General features: G+C 22.3%; 2 protein-coding genes across 2 annotated transcripts in view; one reads left to right on the top strand and one right to left on the bottom strand.

Moving 5' to 3' along the window:
* The window catches only part of LOC122511377 (RYamide receptor), a 199893-nt gene extending 177526 nt beyond the window's left edge, over positions 1 to 22367 (bottom strand). Inside the window, exon 1 of the mRNA XM_043626570.1 lies at positions 21951 to 22367. The gene's annotated coding sequence lies outside the window, so the exon portion shown is untranslated. The remainder of the gene's footprint in view (positions 1 to 21950) is intronic.
* LOC122511373 (probable serine/threonine-protein kinase fhkB) lies at positions 332 to 25298 on the top strand. Its single transcript, XM_043626563.1, has 6 exons — positions 332 to 534; positions 19545 to 19765; positions 19968 to 20329; positions 20833 to 21674; positions 22461 to 22802; positions 24790 to 25298. The coding sequence occupies exons 1-6, from the start codon at positions 529 to 531 to the stop codon at positions 25099 to 25101; spliced, it is 2085 nt and encodes a 694-aa protein (XP_043482498.1). The 5' UTR covers positions 332 to 528; the 3' UTR covers positions 25102 to 25298.

Genomic DNA, 25298 nt, shown 5'->3' with positions numbered 1-25298 from the left:
AAATTCTAGTTGGTTCTGAGACAAATATAAGTTTATTTAACTCGAAAATAAAAATATATTTGGTTTAAATAATATTTTTCTCTGGATGTACATAAAATGCTCATTGTATATTCATTAAACGTATAAACGTAAATACATTAAAAAAAACCACAGATGGTGAATAAAAACCTTTCTCTATGAACTGTTTGTCATTTTTTGTGTATATATGTATGTGTATTTTTTTCGGAACCATTGAATAGGTAAATGGTTTATATGTATACAAGGTAGGAGGCATTGCTTCGGACTTGAAAGATACATACCAACATTCCCCAGTCGAGAGTATAAATGAAGGACAATGACCTAATTGCGTGCAGAACAGTCAGTGCTTCCTTACCGGTCAATCTTCATAGGCTATATAGTAGATATATTCAAGTAACGCGTTTTTGCCCGTCTTCCGGTTTTTCCATTAGTGTGCGAGATTCCAAAACATATCCGGATAACGAATTTCAAAAGAGAACAAAAAATTACTTCTAATTTTATCACCGAATCATGAAGGTAAGTTTATTTTCATTCTTTCAAGATATCAAAATTATTTCAAAGAATTTTTAAATAAATTTTTAAATTCAAAAAAATCCCTCTCCCCCTCTAAACCCCCCCCCAATTAATTTCTTTTTAAAATAAATAAATATAAAAATAAATTTGTTCATTGTGTTACTCTAAACTTTAAAATAACTCAAAAAACAGAAAAATTTAATTCAATAAATTTTTAATTACTACTTAAAAATAAATGTTCCTAAAGTTTTGAACGTTCATATGAACGAAAATTATTCCCCTTTTTTTCATATTTTCAAAAATTATTGTATTTTAATGAGAAATAAAAAGTTAATTTAGCATTTATTAAGTAAATAATTCTTCTTTTAATGTGTAAATTAATATTTTGTACCAAAATGCAAATATTAGAAAAGGGAACGAAAAAACTCGTTCATTTGAAAGTTCAGAAGTTCAAAAACATGAAAATAATTATTTGAAACAATAATTTAATTCAATAAATTATATAAAATCACCAAAAATATTACCCAAAAAAAACTATTCTAAATTAAAAAATATATTTTTATCTTTTAATTCAAGTAATAATTTATACACAATTAAGAATATTTAAATATAAGTATGAAAATAGAAAAAATTTGTTTTTGAATAAATAAAAATAAAGGAAATAATTTTTAATTTTATTACTCGAAATCTAAAAATTGATTTTTTGAAAGAAAGAAAAAAAATTTATTTCAATAAATTATATTATACAATCACCAAAAAAAGTCTAAATTTAAAAATATATTTTTGTATTTAAATTCAAAGAATAATTTATGCACAATTAATTTTTTTGAATATATATAAAAATAAAATTGAAAATAATTTAATTAATAGATATATTATACTCTCTCTATTTGAATTAAGTTAAAAATAATTCAGTTTTAGTAAAGTCTTGATAGAATTTTTTTAATTAAAAATTTTAATTTTTACTTAAAAATAAAATTAATTATTGTATTATTTAGTATTTTATTACTATAAAATATTATTTTATTTATTTATTTATTTGGAAGCAAAAATGAATGATGAACCCTTTGATACTATTAAATATGATATAACTATTATTAAATTATTTAATTAATTTTAAACAAAATAGAAAATAAAAAATTGAAAATAATATAGTAACAAAATTATATTATATTAAAAATTATAATCTACGACTAAAAAAGAAATTTTAATGTTAATAATTATTCTAATTTAAATAATGTATCGGTCTATAAGTCAATTGGATTAGATCTCTATAAATAAATAAATTTAATAAAAATAATTTGTCTCTAATTATGTATGAAAATGAATTTCTTTACTCTCACAGTTTTTCTCTGCGGATATCAAATTGAGACAAAAACACTTGACACTTCGCAACACTTTTGATTCGTATTTTGTCTCAATTTAAAATACTCTATTATCCTTAGAAAAATTGTGATGAAAAGAAAAAAATAAAAATTCTTTTTAAAATAAAATTTAAAAATAAGAAACAAATTAAAAACATAAAATTATATTATATTACATTCGATTAAAAAAAATATTTTATTATAAAATAAAATATTTAATACAACGTGCAGCAAAAAAAAAATTGATATTGTGGAATTCGTCTTAACCTTTCAAGTGCTAAGTGTTGAAAAATCACGCTCAGTGCTAACCCCGGTCTGTCAGACCGCTATTCCCTTTTGACAGTTTTTTAGTCATTTATAATTTTTAAAAGACAACTATTATAAATATTTTTTACTTTTTAACAAAAAAAGTCATTTCTGTATTATGCATTTATTTATTTTATTTATTTTATAAATGCAGTCTATGAGAACTGTCAGTAGAACTAGCTGCGCGTCAAGTTGCGCAGACGTCACTCATGGGAATATACTGGAATATACTTTCACTTAAAGCTAACCCCGGTCTCACAGACCGCTATACTTCAAATATTTATTTATATTACAAAATTTAACGAATAAAAATTTTTGAAAAAGTTGTCTCCTAACAGATTTTCATAAAATATGAAGCTACTAAAAAGTTCAAGTTCTTATTATACTTTGAAAAAAAGTTACAAGCAAAGAAAATTTTAATAGCGGTCTGTCAGACCGGCATAGCACTTTAAAGGTTAATAAAATTTCCATTCGGTAAATTACTTTGACATCTTATCTCATGAACTTCAAGTTTATTATATCTTATAGAGTTCGATCCTTTCGAATGCAAGGTTTCTTTTTCAATAAACTTGCAGTGAATCCTTTTTTTTTCTCTCTCGACTGATAAGAAAACTTATTTAAAGCCTCGAAAAGTTCTTGTCTATGTTAATTCTCACAAACAGTAGAAATGACTCTTTTTAGTCAGACAATTCATTTATACTTTCTTTTATTATCGTTGTACGTACGAAAGGCACTCTATAACAAATTGCAAAACTTTTATTATTAAAAATTAATTTTCTCTCATGTATTTTTGTAATTATAGACAAATTATCGAAAACACTTAGTACAATATTATTAATTCATTTCCAAAAAAAATTTCCAATTTTAATTTTGCCATTTTGTATCACATTAATTTGAGAAATTCTATTATTTTATTTTTTGTTAGTAAAGACTATTTTTCAATTTCAATTTTATTTTTTATTTATAAATTCGATTTTCCAGTTACAATTTTTTTATTTCTAAATGAAAATAAAATTCTGAAATAACAAAAATTACTTCATTTAATTAAATTCTATTTGATTATGAAAAATTTTTTAATTAAGTTAATTAAATGGTATTTTTTTCAAAATCAAATGTACTTAAATTATTTATTCAAATGCAGCTTAAATTATTGGTTCAAATGCTTAATTAATTGATTCAAATGCTAAAAAATTATTGTCTCAAATGCTTAAATAATTGGTTCAAATGCTAAAATTATTGTCTCAATTATATAATTTATTTGATTTAAATAAAAATTATTTGATTCAAGTAAATATTTATTTGATAATAGACAACTAATCGGTTATATTTGATTCAAATAAATTATTTTTTTCACCTGTCTTTTTAAAATACTGTTTTCTAGAATTGAAAAAAATAATATTTAAACAAATAAATGTGTTCAATTACTATATTTTTCATTTTAATCTAGTATTTTTTAATAAAATATTGATACACAAAAAAAATATTTCGTTTATTTACACGTTCAAAACTTTAGGAAGATTATCATTAAATTATTTCTAATTTTCCTAAAAGTTTTGACGAAAATCAAATTGAATTCAACGAAATTGTTTTCCTTTTATTTAAATATTTTCGAAAACTATATTGAAATGAAAAATAATCTAAACTAAATATTTTCTTTGTTAAGAATTAATTTTTTTAATGTAAAATAAATTTTGTTGTAGAAAAAATTTTTTTCTACAGAGTAAATTTTCACTTTAAAGCTACGTAAGTTAAAATTTTTTTTTTTTTTAAGGATAACAAAAAATTGAAAGTTTATTTAAACTTTTTTGAAAATTTAAGGAAATTTGTAATAAAGAGAATAGAAAATAAAAAGAATTGAAGTGACGCGCTCCTAGGAAAGGTACCTAAGAAGTAAACGAATTAGAGGTTAGGTTTGTCTTAAAATTTGGATTAAAAATTAATTTTTATTTAGGTAAATTAGAAACCTGATTTTAATATTTTATTGAATTATTAGGATTTTGATTATTGGATTTGAATTATTTGGAATGGCAGTTGAATAACTTTTAATAATAATTGACTCTCTTTTTGTATTTTTTCTTCAAAAATTAGAAAAATAACCTAAAATTTGTTATGCTTCTTTCTTCTGTACCTTTCTTCAGAGCGTGTCTTTCTTCAGAGTCGAGTCCTTGAAAATTTCAATTTTTTTAATACTTTCAATTTTTTTAACAATAACTAATAAATTTCTTTTCCCCCAAATAGTTCCAGTTTCTTTCAAAGTTGTTTTTTATTCACAATTGCCCATTAAAATATGCAAGTGGTTCGCTTTCAATTTTCAAATCGTAGGAAAGTTCTTAACGATATATTAATAATTTTAATAAATATTAACGCAAGTGAAAAAAAAGAAGAAATTTAATTGCTTTCTGATTGCAATTTGCGATCTTTTTTTTGCAATGAACCATATGTACATACATAGAAAGTTAGTTGATGCATTTAATATACATGTTTACACTTCTAATTCATTATAAATCTACAAACGGATACTGCTTTCGTTATTCATGAATAATCATTATTACCGATCGCGTACTTTTGCCCATGTGTCTGTATATATATATATATATAAATGCAAATACATACGTATATTTTTGCTTATGGTGGATACATATATATTTCTATACATAAACAGTTTTGATGAGAATCCTGTTTTCTTTTCTCGAAAATCTAGGTGAACTGGTCCGCGAGATATACATCGTCGTCTTTATAGAGTTTTTTTCTGACTTTTTTTCTTCTTTTTTTTCTCTTTTTTTTCCTTCTTTTTTTGCAAAAAACTTATATATACTTTCCTCATATTTCAAATTACATTAGGCTCTTATTTTTCATTCCCTGTCTTTTCAGTTATATATTCCTTCAAAAGATTTTCCGCACACTTTATATGTATATATAGTTTCTAAAGAACATTACTATATATATACATATATTTTTTAATCTTACTTTTCAATGGCAATTTCAATCAGAATTTTCCTATCGCGTTATAATGAGGGCATTTTATCAAAGTTTTTTTACTTATAAAGAAAGTAAAAAAGTTTATATATAGTGTAAAGTTTATATTCAATATATTTTATATTATTACTACCTATTATGTGAAATTTTTTCTTGGTCTCCTTCAATAAATTAAAAAAAAATTACTATTATTATTATTATTCATATTATTATTATTACTAGCAAAAATTCGCTTGCTAAAGTTCGCGGCTAACTTCTTACTTATACTATTTAAAATAAAATTAGCAATTTTAAAAATAATATAATTTACAATTTTGTAATTCTAATTTTTGTTGAAAAACAATAAAAACATTCAATTTTGGAGAAATTACAAATTGCAGAAATTCAATTATTTTTAAGAGAAAAAAAATTCAATTATTTTCATAAATGTCAAAAAAAATTCTTGTCCTAATTTCAATTATATTTTCAAAAATTTTTCTCATTTCAATGATTTTCAGTATTTAAATAAAATTTTGCAAAAAGAATTCAATTACTTAATAAAAATTTTAATAAAATTGTACCTACACAAACATTTAATTATTTTCATAAATAATAAAAATTGCTCATGAATTGAATTATTTACAAACATTTTTTTACAAATTCCTTCGCAATAATTCAATTATTTTCGTAAATAACAAACTTTTTTTTAAGAAATTCAATTATTTTCTTAAATAACAAACTTCTTTTTAAGAAATTCAATTATTTTCATAAAAAATCATTAAAAATTCTAGAAAATAATAATTGAATTGAAATGATGAAAATAATTTTGAAGAATTTACAGTAACAATAATGATTTTATCACTCGTTAATTATTAATTATTATAAAACATGAAGAAATCGATCACTCCGAGTCTTCGACTCGGAGCAATCGATATCTTCCTGTTTTATAACAATACTTTTATAAAGTTGTTTAATTTCAAAAAGGTTTGAATTTGAAATTTTTTAATATCTTAATTCCTATGGAAAAATAATAATAATAATTAAATATTTGGTTAAAAAGAAGTTATTGATGTTTTCGAATAATTTTGCAATTAAAAAAATTCGTAAATAAATAAAACAAAACATTTTTTTAAAACATTTTTTCCGTTATTTTCTAAAAATTTAAAAAGTTTCAATTTAATTTTCAATTAAAATTTGTAATTGACATATAGAATTTATAAACATTTTTTTCCTTTATTTTTAAAAAACTTTGAATTTTATTAAACCAATTGTAATTAAGAAATAGAAATGATGCAAATTATTTTCTTATGAAAATTGAGAATTTTCTAAAAAAAATATTAAGAAACGAGAATACCTATGTAATGTTTTTTTTCCACAAAGAAAAGAATCAGTTTGTTAACAATATTGTTGTTCAGAAATAAAAATTATGCATTGAATGGATATATTTCTTATATCATAATCATAATTTTTTAATAATTAACAATTTTATTTAATATTTTTTTTATAAATAAAAAGAAGAAAAATTTTCATAATTTAGATCAGTCAAACGAAATTTTTTTTTAAATATTCAAATATCTTCTTTAAAACTTAAGAAATTTCAATTACAATTCAAAAATTTTCAATTATTTCTAAAATTGTCTGTAAAATTTATTTTAAAAATTCAATTATTATTTCAAAATTTTTAAGAAAATTTCTTGTAAAATATTAAAATATTATATTCTTTAAAAATTAGAAAATGATATACAATTTGTTTATAAAAATTTTATTATGTTAAAATTTTTTAATAAAATTCTTGAAAAATTAAATTTTTTTTTTTTTTTTTGTAGAATTTAAAAAAGTAATTTTTTACAATTTTATAATACAATTTCTTTAAAAAATTCAAACTATATTAAAAAATTTCTATTAAATTCTTCGGAAAATTTCAATTATATTCATAAATAATAACATTCTTCGGAAGAATTCAATTATTTTTATAAATAGTAAAATTTTTTGCAAAAATTCAATCATTTTAAAAACAAAATTTTAATAAAATTTAACGAAAGAATCTAATTATTTTCTAAGATTTCAATAAATTCTTCGAAAAAATTCAATTATTTTTTTAAATAGTAAAATCATGACAAGAATTCAATTACATATTTTGAATAAAGTTTCATGAAAGAATTCAATTTTTTTTTAATTTTTAAGAATATTAAAAAAAAATTCAATTATTTTGTAAAATTTTAATAATTCCTTGGAAACAATATTCAATTATTTTTACTTTTTAATAAAATTTTTCGAAAGAATTCAATTATTTTCTAAAATTTTAATAAATCTTTCGAAACAATTCAATTAATTTTTAAATAGTAAAATCATGACAAGAATTCAATTATTTTGGATAAAATTTCATGAAATAATTCAATTGTTTTTTTAATTTTTAAGAATATTTTTGAAAAAAATTCAATTATTTTGTAAAATTTTAATAATTCCTTGGAAACAATTTAATTATTTTTTTTATTTATAGTAAAATTTCACGAAAGAATTCAATTATTTTCTAAAATTTTTTAAAATAATTTTCTAATTTCAAATACTTTTTATTTTATTAATAAATCATGAGAAAACCTGCATAAGTACTTTCGATTTGTCAAACAGTATCTTTAAAGAAAAAAATCTAAAGCATTCACAAAAACTAACTTCAAAGTGTGGACATACAGAATATTCTCTCTAAATTTGAATTAGTAACAATTTTTACTAATTTGAATTAGAGATTGAGTTTTTTCCTATTTAAATTAGTAAATTTTAGTAATAAATTAGTAAAAATTACTATTTATTAGTAAAACTATTTGCTATGCAAATAAATATTCAATTTCAATATTTTTCATTTCAGTCTAGTAATTTTTAATTTAAAATATTGGAGCACAAAAAAATATTTCTTTCTTTTGAACGTCGAAATCTTTAGAAAAATATAAAATTTAAATAATTAAAATTACTAAAACAATTGTAGTGAAATTTTACCATTTTTTTGTAGAATTCTATAACAGAAAAAAATTCCATCTGAATGTATTAATTGAAACAACTAAAAATTTCCCTAAAATAGTAAAATAATTTAAAAATTATAAAAACAATGAATTTAATTAAAAAAGTTCATAATAAGGCCTTTTTTAATTCTCAATTTCCCTGAAGATAACAAATTGAGACAAAAAGAACTATGAATTTGTACATCTTTTTGTTTAAAGAACTAAAAAAAAATATTTCGTTTTTACTTCTCGAAGAAAAAAAAATTGTTCCGCCATTATACTTAAATACATTATATCTCGAGCATGATAGTAATAAATAACTAAATGGTCGTTTAAAATCAAACTTTCTGCAAAGTGTAATTTAGAACAAAATTTATTCATGACTGGTTGGAAATCGAGAATAATAAAACCAGAAAAGTAGATTACTGAGCAAAAAAAAAACAAGTTCACTCATCATAATAATATATTTTTTTTAAAGGGTAAATCTCTTATTATGAAAATTACTTTTTCTCGTATATGTATTCATAGAAAACTTTTTTTTTACATAAAGACCTACTGACATTAAAATTGACAAACCGCGAGCTTTCATATTTTTGACGATTTATTCAATTTTTATTACAGAATGTTTTTCATTTTCACTGAATACATTGTTAAGGAAGATAAATTTATATTATACACGGTATATTTGCCTCTGCGTATTTATTATTATACCATAATTTTTTCATTCGCTGAAAACATTTTTTAATTTTTATTATTTTTAAGAACAATTCATTCTATTATGTCTTCATTTTATTATTTTTATAATTTATTTTTTTTTGCTAATTAATAATACAATTGTTAATAAATATTATTGATTAATAAAAAGGCCTAAAGACGGTATTTAGACTTTTATATATAAAAAAATAAAAATCTTTTTCAAAAAAACATCAAATTAAAAAAAAACGATAATTATAATAACAATAATAATAATAATAATAATAATAATAATAATTATAATAATAATTACCTATAATAATAACTATATAATAGATAATAAAATAAAATTTTAAACAATTATCCTTTTTTTAATTAAAATGTTTAAAGCCAGATAAGCAACAGGAATGATTTTTTTATTGAGTGTAATTTGCCATCTTGAAAAATTCGCCAAAATGACACCATTATAAATGCATACTTTTTTCATGTTCTGCACCGCAGAGAAGAAATTAAATCTTTAAAAAGAAAATTAAAAAATTCCTCATCCCGAAAGAACAAATTTTTGAATTAAAAAAAAAAAAAAGTTGTATTAAACGTTGTTAAGTATTTTGCAGAAATTTTATATTTTTTTATATCCCTCTATGAGATCTCATAATTTAGTAAACCAAAAAAAATTTAATTTTTTTCTTTATCTCTGAAATATTTATACTCACAGACAAAGAAATAAGGTAAAAGCACCAGTACCTGGACATTGCAAAAAATGGAACCAATAGATGGACAGTAACAAAAAGAATTAAAACTGCTTTCAATGTAAATGAAAAAATAATATATGCCGTTTTTTAATATTAGCTTTTGGATCTCTGTTGGTTATAATTCAATTTTTTAATTTCTAAGCTCAAAATTTATCAAAAAAAAAATTATAAGTCTCGAACTACTCAAAATGAGTGTCCAAGTTCACCTTCTGCTTCATAACCTCAAAAACCAGCAGCACCAGTAGTTGGACAAAAACTTAACAGGCTTTAATCTAATTAAATAATGAATTAATTAACATAAAATGACTAACTAATAAATTTAATAGCTGACAATATTAATTAATATACAAATTCAAACATTGTATGTAAATAAATATCATGCGTATTTTCTTATAATGTCCAACTATTGGTACTGGTGCTTTTACCTTATATTTTACAAAAAAAAAATTATTTTCTCTTTTGCGAATGAAAAAAAATCATTTAGGTAAATATATTTTTGTTTATATTTCAAAGCCCGTTCATGGATAAATAAATAAATAAAAGAATGTCAATAAAAAAATAATACTGCAGGGATTGTACAAAAAATACGTAACGTTTTATTTTTTATAATAAAATATTTTGAATTTTAAAATTAATGTCATGAAAATCATTAAATTCTTGCGAAAAATTTCACAATTTATAAAAATAATTGAATTCTTTTGAAAACATTATTCATATAATTTTTGAAAAGGATTGAATTCTGGCGAAGAATTTTACTATTTTTTAAAATAATTTAATTGTCTACAAGAATTTATTATAGAAGTTTAGAAAATAATTGAATTCTTTCGAAAAATTTTATTAAAAGTTGGAAAGAATTTAATTGAAAATTAATTTTTTTGGAAAATTTTATTAAAATATAGTAAAGTTTTTTAAAAATAAAGGGAAAAAATGTTTATAAATTCTATATGTGTGAATTACAAATTTTAATTGAAAATGAAATTTAAATTTTTTAAATTTTTAGAAAATAACGGAAAAAATTTTACTCAAAAAAATGTTCTGTTACATTTATTTACGAATTTCTTTAATTGCAAAATTATTCGAAAACATCAATAACATTCTTTTTTAAATAAATATTTAATTATTATTATTTTTCCTTAGGAATTAAGAATTCCTGAAAAAAAATTTTGTCATTTTTTATGAAAATAATTCAATTATTGCGAAGGAATTTATGAAAAAATTTTGTAAATAATTGAATTCCTGTGAAATTTTAATTATTTATGAAAATAATTAAATGTTTGCTTACAATTTTATTAAAATTTTTTTTAAATAATCGAATTTTCTTTTAGAAATTTTATTTAAATAGTAGATACTGAAAATCATTGCAATGAGAAAAATTTTTGAAAATAATTGAAATTAAAACAAGAATTTTATTCACATTTTTGAAAATAATTGTACTTTGGGGAAGAATTTTGTTATATATTTATAAAGAAAATTCGGATTTTGATGAGAATTTTTTTTAAATTTTGAACATAATTGAATTTTATTTCCTTTGAAAATAATTGAATTTTTACAATAATTATTTGCAATTTCTCCAAAATTGAATGTAATAAGTAATTTTTGTCAATTTTGATTATGAAATTATTCAAAAATTTAAATTTGAAAATTTTGTAATTTGCATAATATGTGACGCGACACGAGAAAAGGGACCTATCGCCGCAAAAGAGAATTTTAGGGTCGTTCCAGAATGAGCCAAAACGCAACGAAGACGCGACGCGTCTCCATTTGATTAGCATTGGGACGCGTCGCGTCTTCGTTGCGTTTTAGCTCATTCTGGAACGACCCTTACAGGGAGAGCGTTTAAAGCGACGCCATGCGCAGAAAACCCGTGTATTTACGAGTACATGCTTAACTTTCGGGCTTTATATTATTAACACTATTTAAGTTTTTCAACTTTTGATTTTTTCACGTGAAAGAGCAAAGAATAATCTGTCGAATAGCACCATAATCTCAAAATCGATTTTTTTAACGATAGGTCCCTTTTCTCGTGTCGCGTCACATATAATAAATTTAATATCACGTTCTGGGCGCTAGCGAGCGTAACATTTAATAGTAAAATAATAAAATAAATAAAATAAAATAATTAAATGGAAAATTAATCTATTTTTCTGATCTTTCACTGATTTATAAATTCAATTATTCAAAACTTTAATAATTTCGTTAAATAAATATTTAAATACTCCTTGCTTGTTTTTATACGGGAATAAAATTTAAAAAACTTCTATTTAAAACCTTAATCTAAAATTTAATAACTTCTAAAAATTACGACTGTAATTCTCTTAAAATTCAATTATTTTCTACAATTTTTTAATCAAACTTCTCAAAATCAATTATTTTTAATAATTTTCCGAAAATTCTTAGAGAATTCAATTATTTAAATGAAAAAATTCAGTTTTTTTATAATAATTGTAACTGACCATGTTTTTCAAGTTATTAATTAATTTTTAAAAAAATTATAATAAAGAAATTCTTAAAATTAACTTTTTAAAAATATTTTTAAAACAATTAAATGACAAGAAAAAGTTTTTTTTAAATATTGTAATATAATTTTTCGAACAGAATTGAATTTTTTAAAAGAATTTTTGTATAATTTAAAAAAAAACTAATATTTTGAAGAATTTTGATTAAAAACTTTTAACATGATTGTAATATGCTGTTAAAATGTTAAAAATAATTGTAAAAAATTTTAATGTTATTATTTTTTGTATTTATTTGAATTTTTGGAAACTTGTATTTGAAAATATTTGGAAATATTTGAATTTTAAAAAATTCTAAAAATCTTTTTTGTTCAAAAATATTTTAATAGAATTTTTAGAAGCTAATTTTCATTAATTACCTACCATTTTTAAATTTACACTTGAAGATTTTTCATTATAATTTTTGAGAAATCAATTATTTTCAAAATTTGCAATGAAAATTCTTTAAAAGTTGATATTTTCAAAAATTTTTATAAAACACTCCGAAAAAAATTAATTATTATCAATTAAATTTTACAAAATTTAAATTATTGAAACTCTTTTTTATATTGTAAATTTTGAAAATTTATTTAGTACCTATTTATAAAAATAATTAAATAGTTTCGAAGAAATTTTAAAAACTTTAGGAAATAATTGAATTTTATGGAAATATTTGAAAATATTTTAATTTTTCCAAAAATTTTATTAAAATTGTTTTGAAAATTTGCAATTTAAATTCTTCAAAAGTTAATTTAAAAAAAATTTTATAAAACACTAAAAAAATCAATTATTATCAATTAAATTTTACAAAATTTTAATTATTAAAAATCTGTTTTATTGTAAATTTTGAAAATTTAATTAGAAAAATTATTAAAAAATAATTTTTGAAAATTTGTTTATAGTTATTTTCCACACTTTATAAAATTCGAAATAAGTTGCATTTTATAGTAAAAATTATTGACATTATTGGAGGAAAAGTCGTAATTTTTGAAAATAAGTCGAAAAAAGTCGCATTTTTTAAAAATAGTCGAAAAAAATCGAAAAATTCATTATATCCGAGGCCTGCATATATATACAGTAATTAATAAGAACGGTTTATTTTAGAAAGGGTATATAATGGGTAAATACTGATGATTTATATAGTGTACGTTAAAAAGGTTTAACAAAAGGCGTGTTGCCGTGTTTAATGCGTTAATTTCGATCTCACACGTCCTCTAAAGATCGGTCAAGGTTTTCTAATCCGTTTTAATGAGGAGAGATAATTTCTTAGGACTTCCTATGAGCATAATGCCCATTTCTATACATATACACTATTGGCGGGTTATTCTCGCTTTTCCCATGACGATGTGGCACAATGTCCCACTTTAATAGCCACATGCTTCTTTGCAAGCAACACTTGACCAGTTGTTTGGCATTACCACGTGGTTAACTTGTAACACATTACAATTCTACCGATATATTCCCTACATATACATAGAAAAATATACGCATAAAAATATATACATATGCACATCCATAAAAAAAAATATATATATATACTCTAAGTGTTTAACCGTAAAGATAAACGAGCTCAAGAGAAAAAAAATTCTACACGTGAGAATATGCGATACCGTAATGTCCACCTACACAAATTTTTTTATTTTAAAGAAAAGTAAAAAAAAAATCTCGAAAACAGTGCATTAAATACAAATATTTATTTTCACTCTCTAAAATTTTTTTCCCTTTTGTTTCTTTTCTACAGAGAAAGTTTACTGTATATTTGCTTTTCATATATTATTTAAACCTAAATTTCCTAAAAATTTTGATTCAAACTTACGTAATAACTTCTATTATATTTACATTTTCATGCGCACTGTATTCCACTCTGTCAAGTTTCTGATGAATCTAATTAACGCAATTTAATTAAATAAAACCTAATGAAGTTATAGTGTAAATTTAATTTCACTTGTGAACAATTATTCAGGAGGGTACATTTTATTTGACTAATGCTTTTGATGGGGGAAAAAAAAGAAAAAGGAGAAAAAAAAATTCTCGTCCTGCTAGTTTATAATCCACAATGTTTGAATATAATGTTCAAATAAACGAGAAATATTTTTTATTGTAAAAATATTTTCATAAATTGCTGATTAATTTAAATTATTTATTTAGAAATTAATTTATTTATTTAGAAAGTAATTTATTAATTCATGCCAATTAATAAAAATCGAAAAGTTAAATTTTATTTTCCTCAAGTTTTGGTCGTTCAAATGAACAAAATATAATTTTTTAATATTTTCATAAATTACCGATTAATTTTAAATAATTCATATAACAATTAATAAAAATCGAAAAATTAATTTCTATTTTTGTTTTGGACGTTCAAGTGAACGAAATATATTTTTTTGCTCCAAAATTTCATTATAAAAATTACTAGATTAAAATGAAAAATATTGTATTTGAATATTTATCTACAAATAAGTTATATTTTTTTAATTTTAAAAAATAATAGTTTGCAAATAAATTAGTAAAAAAAATACTATTTGTTAGTAAAATTTACTAATTTAAATTCAAAATGTCACTGAATAATTCAAATTAGTAAACATTTTTAGTAATTCAAATTTAGAGAGTATTTTGAATTAAAAACTGACTTTTTGCTTGTAAATTACTGAATTTTACTAATAAAATAGTAAAATACATTATTTATTAGTAAAATTTTACCAATATAATTTTTACTAATAACTTTGCAGTTACTTATTTATACTAATAAATTTATAGTTATATTTATTTATAGAATTTTAATAATAATTTAGTAGAAATTACTATTAATTAGTAAAATTTACTAATTCAAAAGCAAAAAATCAGTCACTGATTCAAATTACTAAACATTTTTACTAATCCAAATTTACAGAGTAATAAAAATATCGTCTTTCACTTGAATGTTAAAAAACTTTAGAAACCTTAAATTTTACTCATTTAGAAACTTTATAATTAATTTTTGTTCATAGTGACGCAAAATTATCGCAATAAAAATTTAATTTAAAGAATAAAAGAAAAATTTCGTTCATTTGTACTTTCGAAAATTTATAGAATCGTGGGAATTTATCAATTTTTGAGAGAAACTCGTATATTTATATATATACACGTAAGATTTGTTATTAAATTTCTAAAAAATTAAATTAGCCGTAACGAAATATTGTACCGACGGCATATTATAATTTAATATTTTGTTTCTTCTTTTATTTGGTAAAAAAAAGTTTATATAATCTCTTGTCTTTCTTTTCATTTTGAATAAAAGCTTATATTTCAAGCATATAATAAATAGACGAAATTATTTTTTTACAAAACAGGAAATAATATACAAATTCCTGTTTCTTATTTAATATAAAAAATGTAAAATTTCTATTTTTAACTGAATTCACATTATTTTTCATTCGATAAATAAATAATTAATTAATTTTTATTAAGATTAAGACTTAATATTTTTTAATTCAATAATAAGATTATTAATAAATCCTTTACTTTGAAAAAAATTTTTACCAAAGAATATTTTTTTTTTTTAATCTTTGTCACCAAAAAAATCCCATTCAGTAAATTTCCAAATTAAGGAAATTTTTGTTCATTTAAATTTTTTTTGTTTTTATTTTCACATAAAAATAAAGAAGAAAAAAATTGTAGTAGGAAAAAATCTCAAAAGTTTTAATACCGGTTTCAACATTCAAAACGCACTTTATTGTTGATTTGCGCGACAAAAGAGATAAAACATGAATAGGATATCAAGAGCAAAAAGAAATCGTCGTCGAGAAGATGAATGAACTTTTTTTTTATTTTTATTCAAAATTTATACCTTTTTAAAGATTCATTTTCGATTAGCTAAAATCTTTGATACCAAATTTAATTCCTAATCGGTTTTGTTATAAAAAATAATAATAATAAATAATAATAATAATAATAATAATGCTTGTGGATTTCTTTCCACTAATTTATAATAATAATATAAATAATAATACTTGAACAATAATAATAATAATTGTTTAATTATTTAAATAATGACGGTTCAACTACAATAACAATAATAATTATTATTATATAATTTCAAAATAATGATTCCTATAAATGCATAGGATTAACTGTTAAATATTCTCGATAACTTTTTATACTTATCATTATTTTCTGAACCAAACAAAGATGATTATAAATTTTAACAAATACTATATAGTTTATTTATCAAAAACTTCATTATTTAATTTTATATTATTATTGTTTATTTTAATTTAATTTTTAATTTGAATTTAGGTCTCAATTTTTTAACAACATATCGATTATCGAAAGAATGAAAAAGGAAAAAAAAATAGTACCACAGTAGGCAGTAACAGCAGTAGATAATTGATTTTCAAATGACAAAGATACCAATTTTAAAAATCAAATTCTTGTACTAGTAGTAGTAGCTTATATTGATTAGGTATTGCTTCAGAAAAGCGTGAACTTTAATTCATTTACATTTGTTATGGAGAAATTATTGCCCAAGGGGGTTTTCAATAATTGAGAGTTTTTTTTATGTCGTTTTCATTATTTTTCGGTGCATCCCTTTTCTATCACTTTGACTAATGAAAAAGACAATATTTTTCTCTGTTCTAGTGATAAACGAGGTAACGTATTTTTAGTCGAATCTCATTTAAATTGCTTTCGGGCCGTAAACAAAATATTGAGTGCGAATAATTCAATGATAGTACATCGTCAAATATTAATCTGACTATAGTATTCTTGTAAATTATGTATTATTGCAACTATGAATTTTTATTGATGTGTATAACAGGTATTGGCAATCCTTTAATTTATTGGTCCTACCAAAAATAATCAATGTGTTAAAAAGAAAAATATTTTTTATCAAAACTAATTGTTAACTAATAATTATTATTAGATACTATTATTATTATTTTTTGTATTATTTTTTTTTGTATTATTTTACTATTTATTTTGACTGTTATTATTATTTTTTTTTCTTACTATTATTTTCACTATTATTATTAATTTATAAAAATTGAGATGAACAGTCGCTTTGAGTACTTTACTCGGAGTGAACGTTCTTCTCAATGTTCATAAAATAACTAATACGTCCGAGAGATAAAATCAAATAATTATTATTATTATTATTATTATTATTAATATTATTATTATTATTATTATTATTATTTTTATTGTTATTATTAATATTTTTAATTTTCAAAATAGTACAAATGTAAATTTTATTCATTATATCCGTTAAATTTAATAATTTCCCATTGTATCTATTGATATCTTATTATTTATTGACCTTTTTAACGGTGAATAAAAAAATATTTGAAAATTTCTATTGTCAAGTTTCTGAAAACTTTATTGTATCTCTGAACTAAAGTCAATCAAACATGTGGAGACAATCAATTTGCTTTCACAATGAGATTTCTGACTTTTCCACGTCACCATGAGAAACGTCTAATTTGACAGTCATGGATAATAAATATGCATTTTGATCGACGGAATTTTAATTTCGTTCCACTTTCTATGAAATCATTGGTTCATAATAATGAAACGCAACATAATAATGCGTACGGATATATATTATAATAATAAGGATTATAAATATAAAGAGAGCACACGCCGGCTGTAAGAGATTTTTAATTTAAAGTGTAAAATTGACCTGAATTTTATCATCATTTATCATCATTTTCTTTCTCTCTAAATAGGAAATTTATACTACAAGAGTCTCATTTCGAGAATTAAATTTTTGGCATGTATATTATATTGAAACATATACTTTAAAATACATTTCTCAATTAAATTTTTTCCTTTATTGTTCTTTTCTTGCTTATTATTTTTCCAATCCATGTTAATTTTCCTTTTCTTATCTTGTCTACTATTTTTGTTCAACCAAATTACCGGTTATTTCCCGGCTTTGTCCTAATTTTTCCCGGTTTTTTTTTCTTATCAAATTTAAATTTATTTGATTTCGAACATAAATCTACAAATGGCTTCCAAATTTTTTATTAGAGCTTTTATGAACAATTAAATTCTTTTTACAAGTTTCTTTAAATTTTTTGAAAATAAGGTTTTTTTTTAATAATTTTAATTAAAAATTTAGAAAATAATTGAATTAAACATAGAATTTTTTCAATTTTTTAAAATAATCTTGTCTGTTCATAATTATAATTGAAAATTTGATTAATTCCATTTTATTAGTAGAATTTTATTAAAATTTTTAAAAATAATTGAATTGTGGAGAACAATTTAAATACTTATAAAGATAATTGAAATTTTGAGGAGAATTTAAAAAAAATTTTATACATAATTAAATTTCTGCGAAGAATTTTATTACTTTTGAAAATAATTTAATTGTTTTTTTGGAATTTTATGGAAATTCATGAAAATAATTGAATTCTTGTGAAGAATATTTTTTAAAAATAATATTCAAAAGAATTTAGTAAATCTGGAGAATTTTGCTATTTATGGGAATAATTGAATTCTTGAGAAGAATTTTTTTACAGTTTCTAGAAATAATTAAATTCTTTCGAGAAATTGAATTAAAACTTTTAAGAATAATTACATTTTTTGAATATAATTCCTGTAAAATTGTATTAAAAATAATTGAAATTCTGCAATGAGCTTTACTATTTATGAAAATAATTGAATATATTGCGAAGAAATTTTTAAAAATAAAATTATAATTACGGTGACTAACTTCCCTTGATTATTTTCGAAAAATTTAAATAAAATTCTTTAAAAGAAGTTAATTATTTTTAATAGTTGAATGTAAAGAAATTTCAATTATTTCAAAAATTTTCAATTATTTGTTTATAAAAATTATATTATCTTGAAACAAAAGAATTGGAAACTTTCAAAAATCTTATTTTTCAGAATTTTCAAAAAAAAACTTTGCAAAAATTCAATTTTATTTCAAAAATTTAAGTGTGTATCTTTTTTTAAATTAACCAATAAAAAATTTAATTATTAATCTTTGCACAAAGAATCATGAATACATTAGAATGTGACTCTTTATAAAATTCAATTATTTATCAATTAGTAAATTAAAATACTTTGGAAATTTGATTTGTTAAAAAGTTTTTAATGAAATTGTTCAACAAATTTAATTATTTTTATTATAATAAAATATTTATTTAAATATTTAAATATTTTATTAATAATAAAACTTTTTTAATTTGGTGAATAAATTCCCAGTTCGGCATAAAATTCCTGGCTTATTCCCGGTTTTTCCCGGCTATTTCCCGGTTAGTAGACACCCTGTCTTTCCTTTCTTATTATTTTTCCCTTTCTTATTCTTCTTACCTTTCTTATTCTTCTTACCTTTCTTATTTTTCCCATTCTTATTGTCCTTTCCTTTCATATCTTTTTTATTGTCTTCCTTTCTAATTTTTCCTTTTTAATTGTCCTTTCCTTTCTTATTTTCCCCTTTATTATTGGTTTTTGAAAATTATTTTTTCCCAATAGGTAATTAGATGGATTGGCTGTATAGTTGCACTGTGCGTTTGCCTGTCGGAAGCGAGATACAAAATTCGAAGACCATTACCGCAACCGCCTCCTCAAATTTACAAAAAATCATGGCCAATTGGATCGAGAATTTCAATGGGAAACACAATTCACATAAATTCCAATTTCCCTCCTAAAAGATCACCGCCACCGCCGCCTCCATATAAACCTAATAATTACAGGTACGTTTTACGTTATTATTATTATTAATTAAATTATGTATTATTATTATTTTTTAATTTTTATTAGTATTTTTACTACTTTCATTATTTTCTAATTTTAATTTTAATTTTTACTACTTTTATTACTTTTAAAAATTACTTTTCTATTTTTATTATATTATTAAAAAAAAATGATCCCAAATATTTTTTCATCACCTCTCAGGATCAGACGACCTCCTGTTTTCAACGTTGTACCAAACGGATGGAAGTCTCATCAGATTCCGGTAATTAGCGTTCTGAATAATCATGCAGTACTGCCACAACGACCATCGATAAAAGAATTTCATTCATTGAATAAAGCACCAGAATACAGTCCCGAATATCGGCCAGAAAATGTTATAATTCCATCCGCCCATCGTGGTGCCATTGACGATGATAAAGGACCAATTCACACAATTCCCGCTCCAAATTTAAGTCTCGCCGATAAACCCTACAATTTAATCAAAGCAAAGGCAGCTGAAAAAGTACATGATGAATCAATGCATCGACATCACTTTGACACTAAATACAATATCAATTTTCCAGGTAAACAATTATTTTTAAATTCATCGCGAACGCTTTTTTTATATTCAATTTCCCAAAAATTTCAATTAAAATACTTTTTCCACCAGGAAGAGTTAAAAAAAGAAACGAAAAAAAAATGAAATTGAAATACAAATAAATTTAAAATAACAATAATCTATTAATAATGCTAATAATAATAATAGTTAACAATTAACAATTCACTAAAAATAATAATAATATAAATATTAATAAAATACTAATAATATTAATAGTAATTTATTTATTTATTTAATATTAATATTTATCTGTAACGCGTCGAAGGAAGAGACCGAAAAAGCAAAATTTTATAGGTTATGTTAGTTGTGTAAAATCTGTAAAATATTCAATTTCAATACAAATTATTTTTCATTTTTAAAAATTAGAAAAATATCCTCTAGTCAAAGTGAAAAGATAAACACAACCTAAAAAATTTGGCTAATAATAATTTTGACTCTAATCTAATTGATTATTTTAATTAAATTTAGGGACGAGCGTGACACCACAGAGAACAGCAACAAGTGCAACACCAACGCAACAACAACAGCACCAATACGAAGTGACAGAATCAAACGATATTAACATAAAAGACTATCACACAATATCACCGAATTATTTCACACCCGAATTTGAATCGTCAAGAATTTCCCCCTCTGTGATAAATCCTGAAGTTCAAGCCAATGAAATTTACCTGAGTCATGCTCCAGTTTCCAACACTGGTCTCATTGGAACGAATAATATCCCCTTTGAACAAGCAAATATTCCAATGCAAACGAATTTACACAGTTCACTTGCAGTTGGTTTCCCGGGTACAGCAAGTCAAGCAACATCCGTTGGTGGTCAATTGCCTGATCTTCATGTGGGTCATCCGGCACCAGTTGGTCCACCATTGTCAGCGCCGCAATTATACGATTTATTGAATTCCCTGCCTCAACAAATATCCGAACAATATACAAATGGCCAGCAACCGCAACTTCAACAACATCTTTTGCAACAACAATTGGGACAATTCTTTCAAACCGACGCAAATGGCGTGACACGTTTCCAACAACCGCAAATGCATTCGTTTAATTATGACGAGCAGGCGAATAAAAATCTTCAGCAGAATTCACAACAACAACAACAAATTCTCATTGGGCAAAATTATGGTTCGGGAAAAGTTACAGCTGATTATAATTTAGAACCGGAATCAGCTGGTACTGGTGAGAATAATGGTTTGAGAACAAATGAGGAGTTGAATTATCCACCGGAAGTCTCGGAGCAACAGGAGAATAATATCGAATTTGAACAGACGACTAATCAAAAGGGACAGGCAACGCATTTTCAAAAGGTAACTAAGATATATCAGAAATATTGTAAATTAAAATAAAATTATGTTCGAAAATTGCAGCAATATTCTCGTCAATATTACAAAATTAGGGTAAATATTATGACAATATTAGCTAAATTTATGCGATTGTAAAATTTGTAACTACAATGTAGTTACTTTTGGGGCTAGGACGTTATTTTATTTGTAAGAAAAATCGCGTCGTTCGAAAAGGCGGAAAACATAATATAACTTCAAATAGGAAAGCATAAGTAATTAAAACGTAATGTTCAAAAATACCTTTCGTTGGATGATAATCCGTTTTTTTCGATGAAAGAACAAGTATGAAGTACTGTGCGATGTGTAATTACTAATTACCAATTGACAATTGAGCGATCTGCAGAAACTTCCACTACGGTGAAAAAATTGAGACGCACATTTTCTTTCTTCTTCTTCCTCGGCATCTTGTATTGAAAAAACTAGTGCACCGAAGAGAAAAGTATTGCGATTCACGTTTCATGTCGCGAGAAATCTTTACAAATAACGAAAGTAAAACCACCCCGACACTTTGCGACACTCGAATTAAACTGCAAAAAAAAACCGACACGGAACTGCCAAGAACAGTGTAAATCCGCCATTGTTCGCCATTTGCAATTTGTTACAAACAGTTACAAATTTCTCCACACAGATGTCGCCACTATTCGCTGAATATTTTCTCGAATTGAAGAAAAGCCGTTGTTTTCTTTTTTATTCGTTTATTGTTTATTCTTGTTTTGATCGAAATTAATCAACTTTCTCTTTTTTTAAAAGGTAAAAAGTCCCGGCAGTCTATCCACTCAATTCTACACAACACTTCCTAATCGAGAGGCTGCAGAAAAACTTGCCGCTCTCGCTGCAGCCGGCAATGTCAATAGTCATCTAATAGATCAATTAAAAAAGCAACAAGAAATCCAACAAGACGAAGCTCTACCCGAAAATCATAAAGACGATGATGATTTTCAAAAAGCAATTCAACAACAACAACAACAACAACAACAACAGCAGCAACAACAGGTAGAAGAGGAGATTAATCAAAAACAACGTTTCAGTGAAAAACGAAAGCAAATCTACCAACAGCAGAGGTTTAGGGAACAACAAATAAAAAAGGAGAAGGTAATTATTCTTTATCTTTCGATCCATCCCGATTTTCTTCTGCAACAAAACAAAAAATTGCTTCTGCTCTCGTACAGATAACTGCCATACCGACCATAACCTAGAGAGTAAACTCAAGACAAAAAATTCCGATGCACGATAAATCTAAAATTTTTCTATAATTTTAATTAACAATCGAAATTAAAATTAATTAAAACCTGCTCTCTAAATCTGAATTAGTAGAATTCTACTAATAAAAATAGTAAAATTTTAACAAAAATTCTTCTTTAAATCAATTATTTTTAATAATTTTCGAAAAAGTTCTTTGACAATTTTCAAATTCATTTGTTTATAATATTAAATTTTACAAAATTTCAATTTTTCGTAAATTCTTCAATTAAATAAATATTAGAAAATAAAACTTAAAACAATATTAAAAAAAATTCAATTAAACTTTTTCAAAAAAATTAATTTCAAAATTCAATTATTTTTAAAAATTCACGCTATATTGCTTTTAATATTCACTTATTATCTGAAATTTTAACTCTAATTCATTTTTAAATCAATTTTTATTAGAAAATTCTACGAGAATTCAATTATTTAAATTAATAAATTAAAATAAGTAAATAATTTACTAAACAATTGAATGTTTCTTAAAATTTAATTCCCATAAAGACTTTATCAACAAATTTTTAAATAATTGAATTTTTTTGACGAATTTTAATAAAATTTTTAAGAATAATTTCATTTTTCGAGAAATTAAATTAAAATTGTATTAAAATTAATTGAATCTGTGTAAAAAAAAATTTGATTGAATTGAGAAAAGTTTTTGAAAATAATTGAAATTTTGAAGACAATTTTTTTAAACTTTTGACAATAATTGAATTTCTGCGAGAAATTTTATTACTTTTGAAAATAATTGAATTCTTATTGACACGAATTTTAATTTTTTTTAAAGAATTGAATTTTTTTGTGAAATTTTATTGAAATAGTATAGATATTGAAAATAATTGAATTTTGATGTAATTATTCAATTATTTTCATAAAATAATAAAATTCTTTTTAGAAATCCAATTATTTTTATTACAATTTTAATCGAATTCCTCGAAAAAAGGAAATTATTCTTGCAAATTTTATTAAAATTCGTTGAAAAAATTCAATTATGTTGATAAAATTCTTTATGAAAATTCAATTTTCAGAAACATTCATTCATACGATAAATTATTTATTTTTGTATTTGAATAATTGAATAATTCTCGTAGAATTTTCTAATTAAAATTGATTTAAAAATGAATTTCAGTTAAGATTTTAGATAATAACAGAATATTAAAAGCATTATAGCATGAATTTTGAAAAATAATTGATAATTAAATTCTTTCGAAGAATTTTAATAAATTTTTTGAAATTAAATACATTTTTCGAAGAATTTACTTGAAATTGTATTAAAAATAATTGAAATCCTGTGAAGAATTGTATTATTTATGAAAATATAATTGAATTATTGCAATGAATTCTATTAAATTTTTTTTAAATAATTGAAATACTGTAAAAAATTTTATTAGTTATGAAAATAATTGAATTCCTACAACAAATTTTATTACATTTTTTTAAATAATTGAATTCTTTTGAGAACTTTTTTTAAAATATAGTAGATTTTAAAAATATTTGAATTTCAGGGATGAATTTCATTATATTTGTAAAATATAATTGAATTCTTACAAAAAATGTTTTTAAATAATTACATTTTTCGAGGAATTCATTTAAAATCGTATTAAAAATAATTGAAATTCTGCAATGAGTTTTATTATTAACGAAAATAATTGAATTCCTAAAAAGAATTTTATTATTTACGAAAATAATTGAATCCCTGTAAAAATTTTATTTTTTATGAAAATAATTAAATGATTGCGAAGAAATTTATAAATAATGAAATTCCTGTGAAATTTTAAATATTTTTTGAAAATAATTTTTTATAATTAATTAAATTTTTTAATTTTTAATCCACTAGGAAAATGAGCAATACGAACAGAGATACAGACAGCAGCAGCGTTACAAAAAACAACGACAAAACAATAATCAACAGGAAAATGAGAGTAATAAACATTCACTGAGAATATTTGTTCCCGATGCTGATAGTCAAAAGGAAAACAAGGAGCAATTGGACTCGGTAAAAGAGACATTTAGCGAAGAATATGAATACGAAAATGATGAACCAGAGAGTACGGAAAATAATTCCAGTCAAACTAATAATGACGACGTTTCCTATGGTCAAACCGGAAAATCTGAATTTGGTTCACGATTAAAGAAAAATGGCAAATAATTTCCTAAGATTCTCAACATTCATTAATTGTAAATACAGTTCATAAGGTTACTTTACTATTTAAAGCATATATTTAATAAGATAAAAAATATTATATTATCAGAGAAATTAGCGCCTAATCTTCGCTAAAATTCTATAACAAAATATTCTTAAACTTAGCAGAATTTATCTTCTTTTTTATAATAATCGAATTCGAT

The sequence above is a fragment of the Leptopilina heterotoma genome, unplaced genomic scaffold (genome assembly GCF_015476425.1).
Source record: "Leptopilina heterotoma isolate Lh14 unplaced genomic scaffold, ASM1547642v1 Lhet_81, whole genome shotgun sequence".
In the NCBI taxonomy this organism is placed as follows: Eukaryota; Metazoa; Arthropoda; class Insecta; order Hymenoptera; family Figitidae; genus Leptopilina; species Leptopilina heterotoma.
This window is presented reverse-complemented; position numbering and strand designations above follow the sequence as displayed.

Excerpts from the sequence above, each read along its gene's own strand:
- LOC122511373 (XM_043626563.1), top strand. Across the intron at positions 19,766-19,967 it reads TATAAACCTAATAATTACAG|GATCAGACGACCTCCTGTTT; the intron begins GTACGTTTTACG and ends ATCACCTCTCAG. Across the intron at positions 20,330-20,832 it reads ATACAATATCAATTTTCCAG|GGACGAGCGTGACACCACAG; the intron begins GTAAACAATTAT and ends AATTAAATTTAG.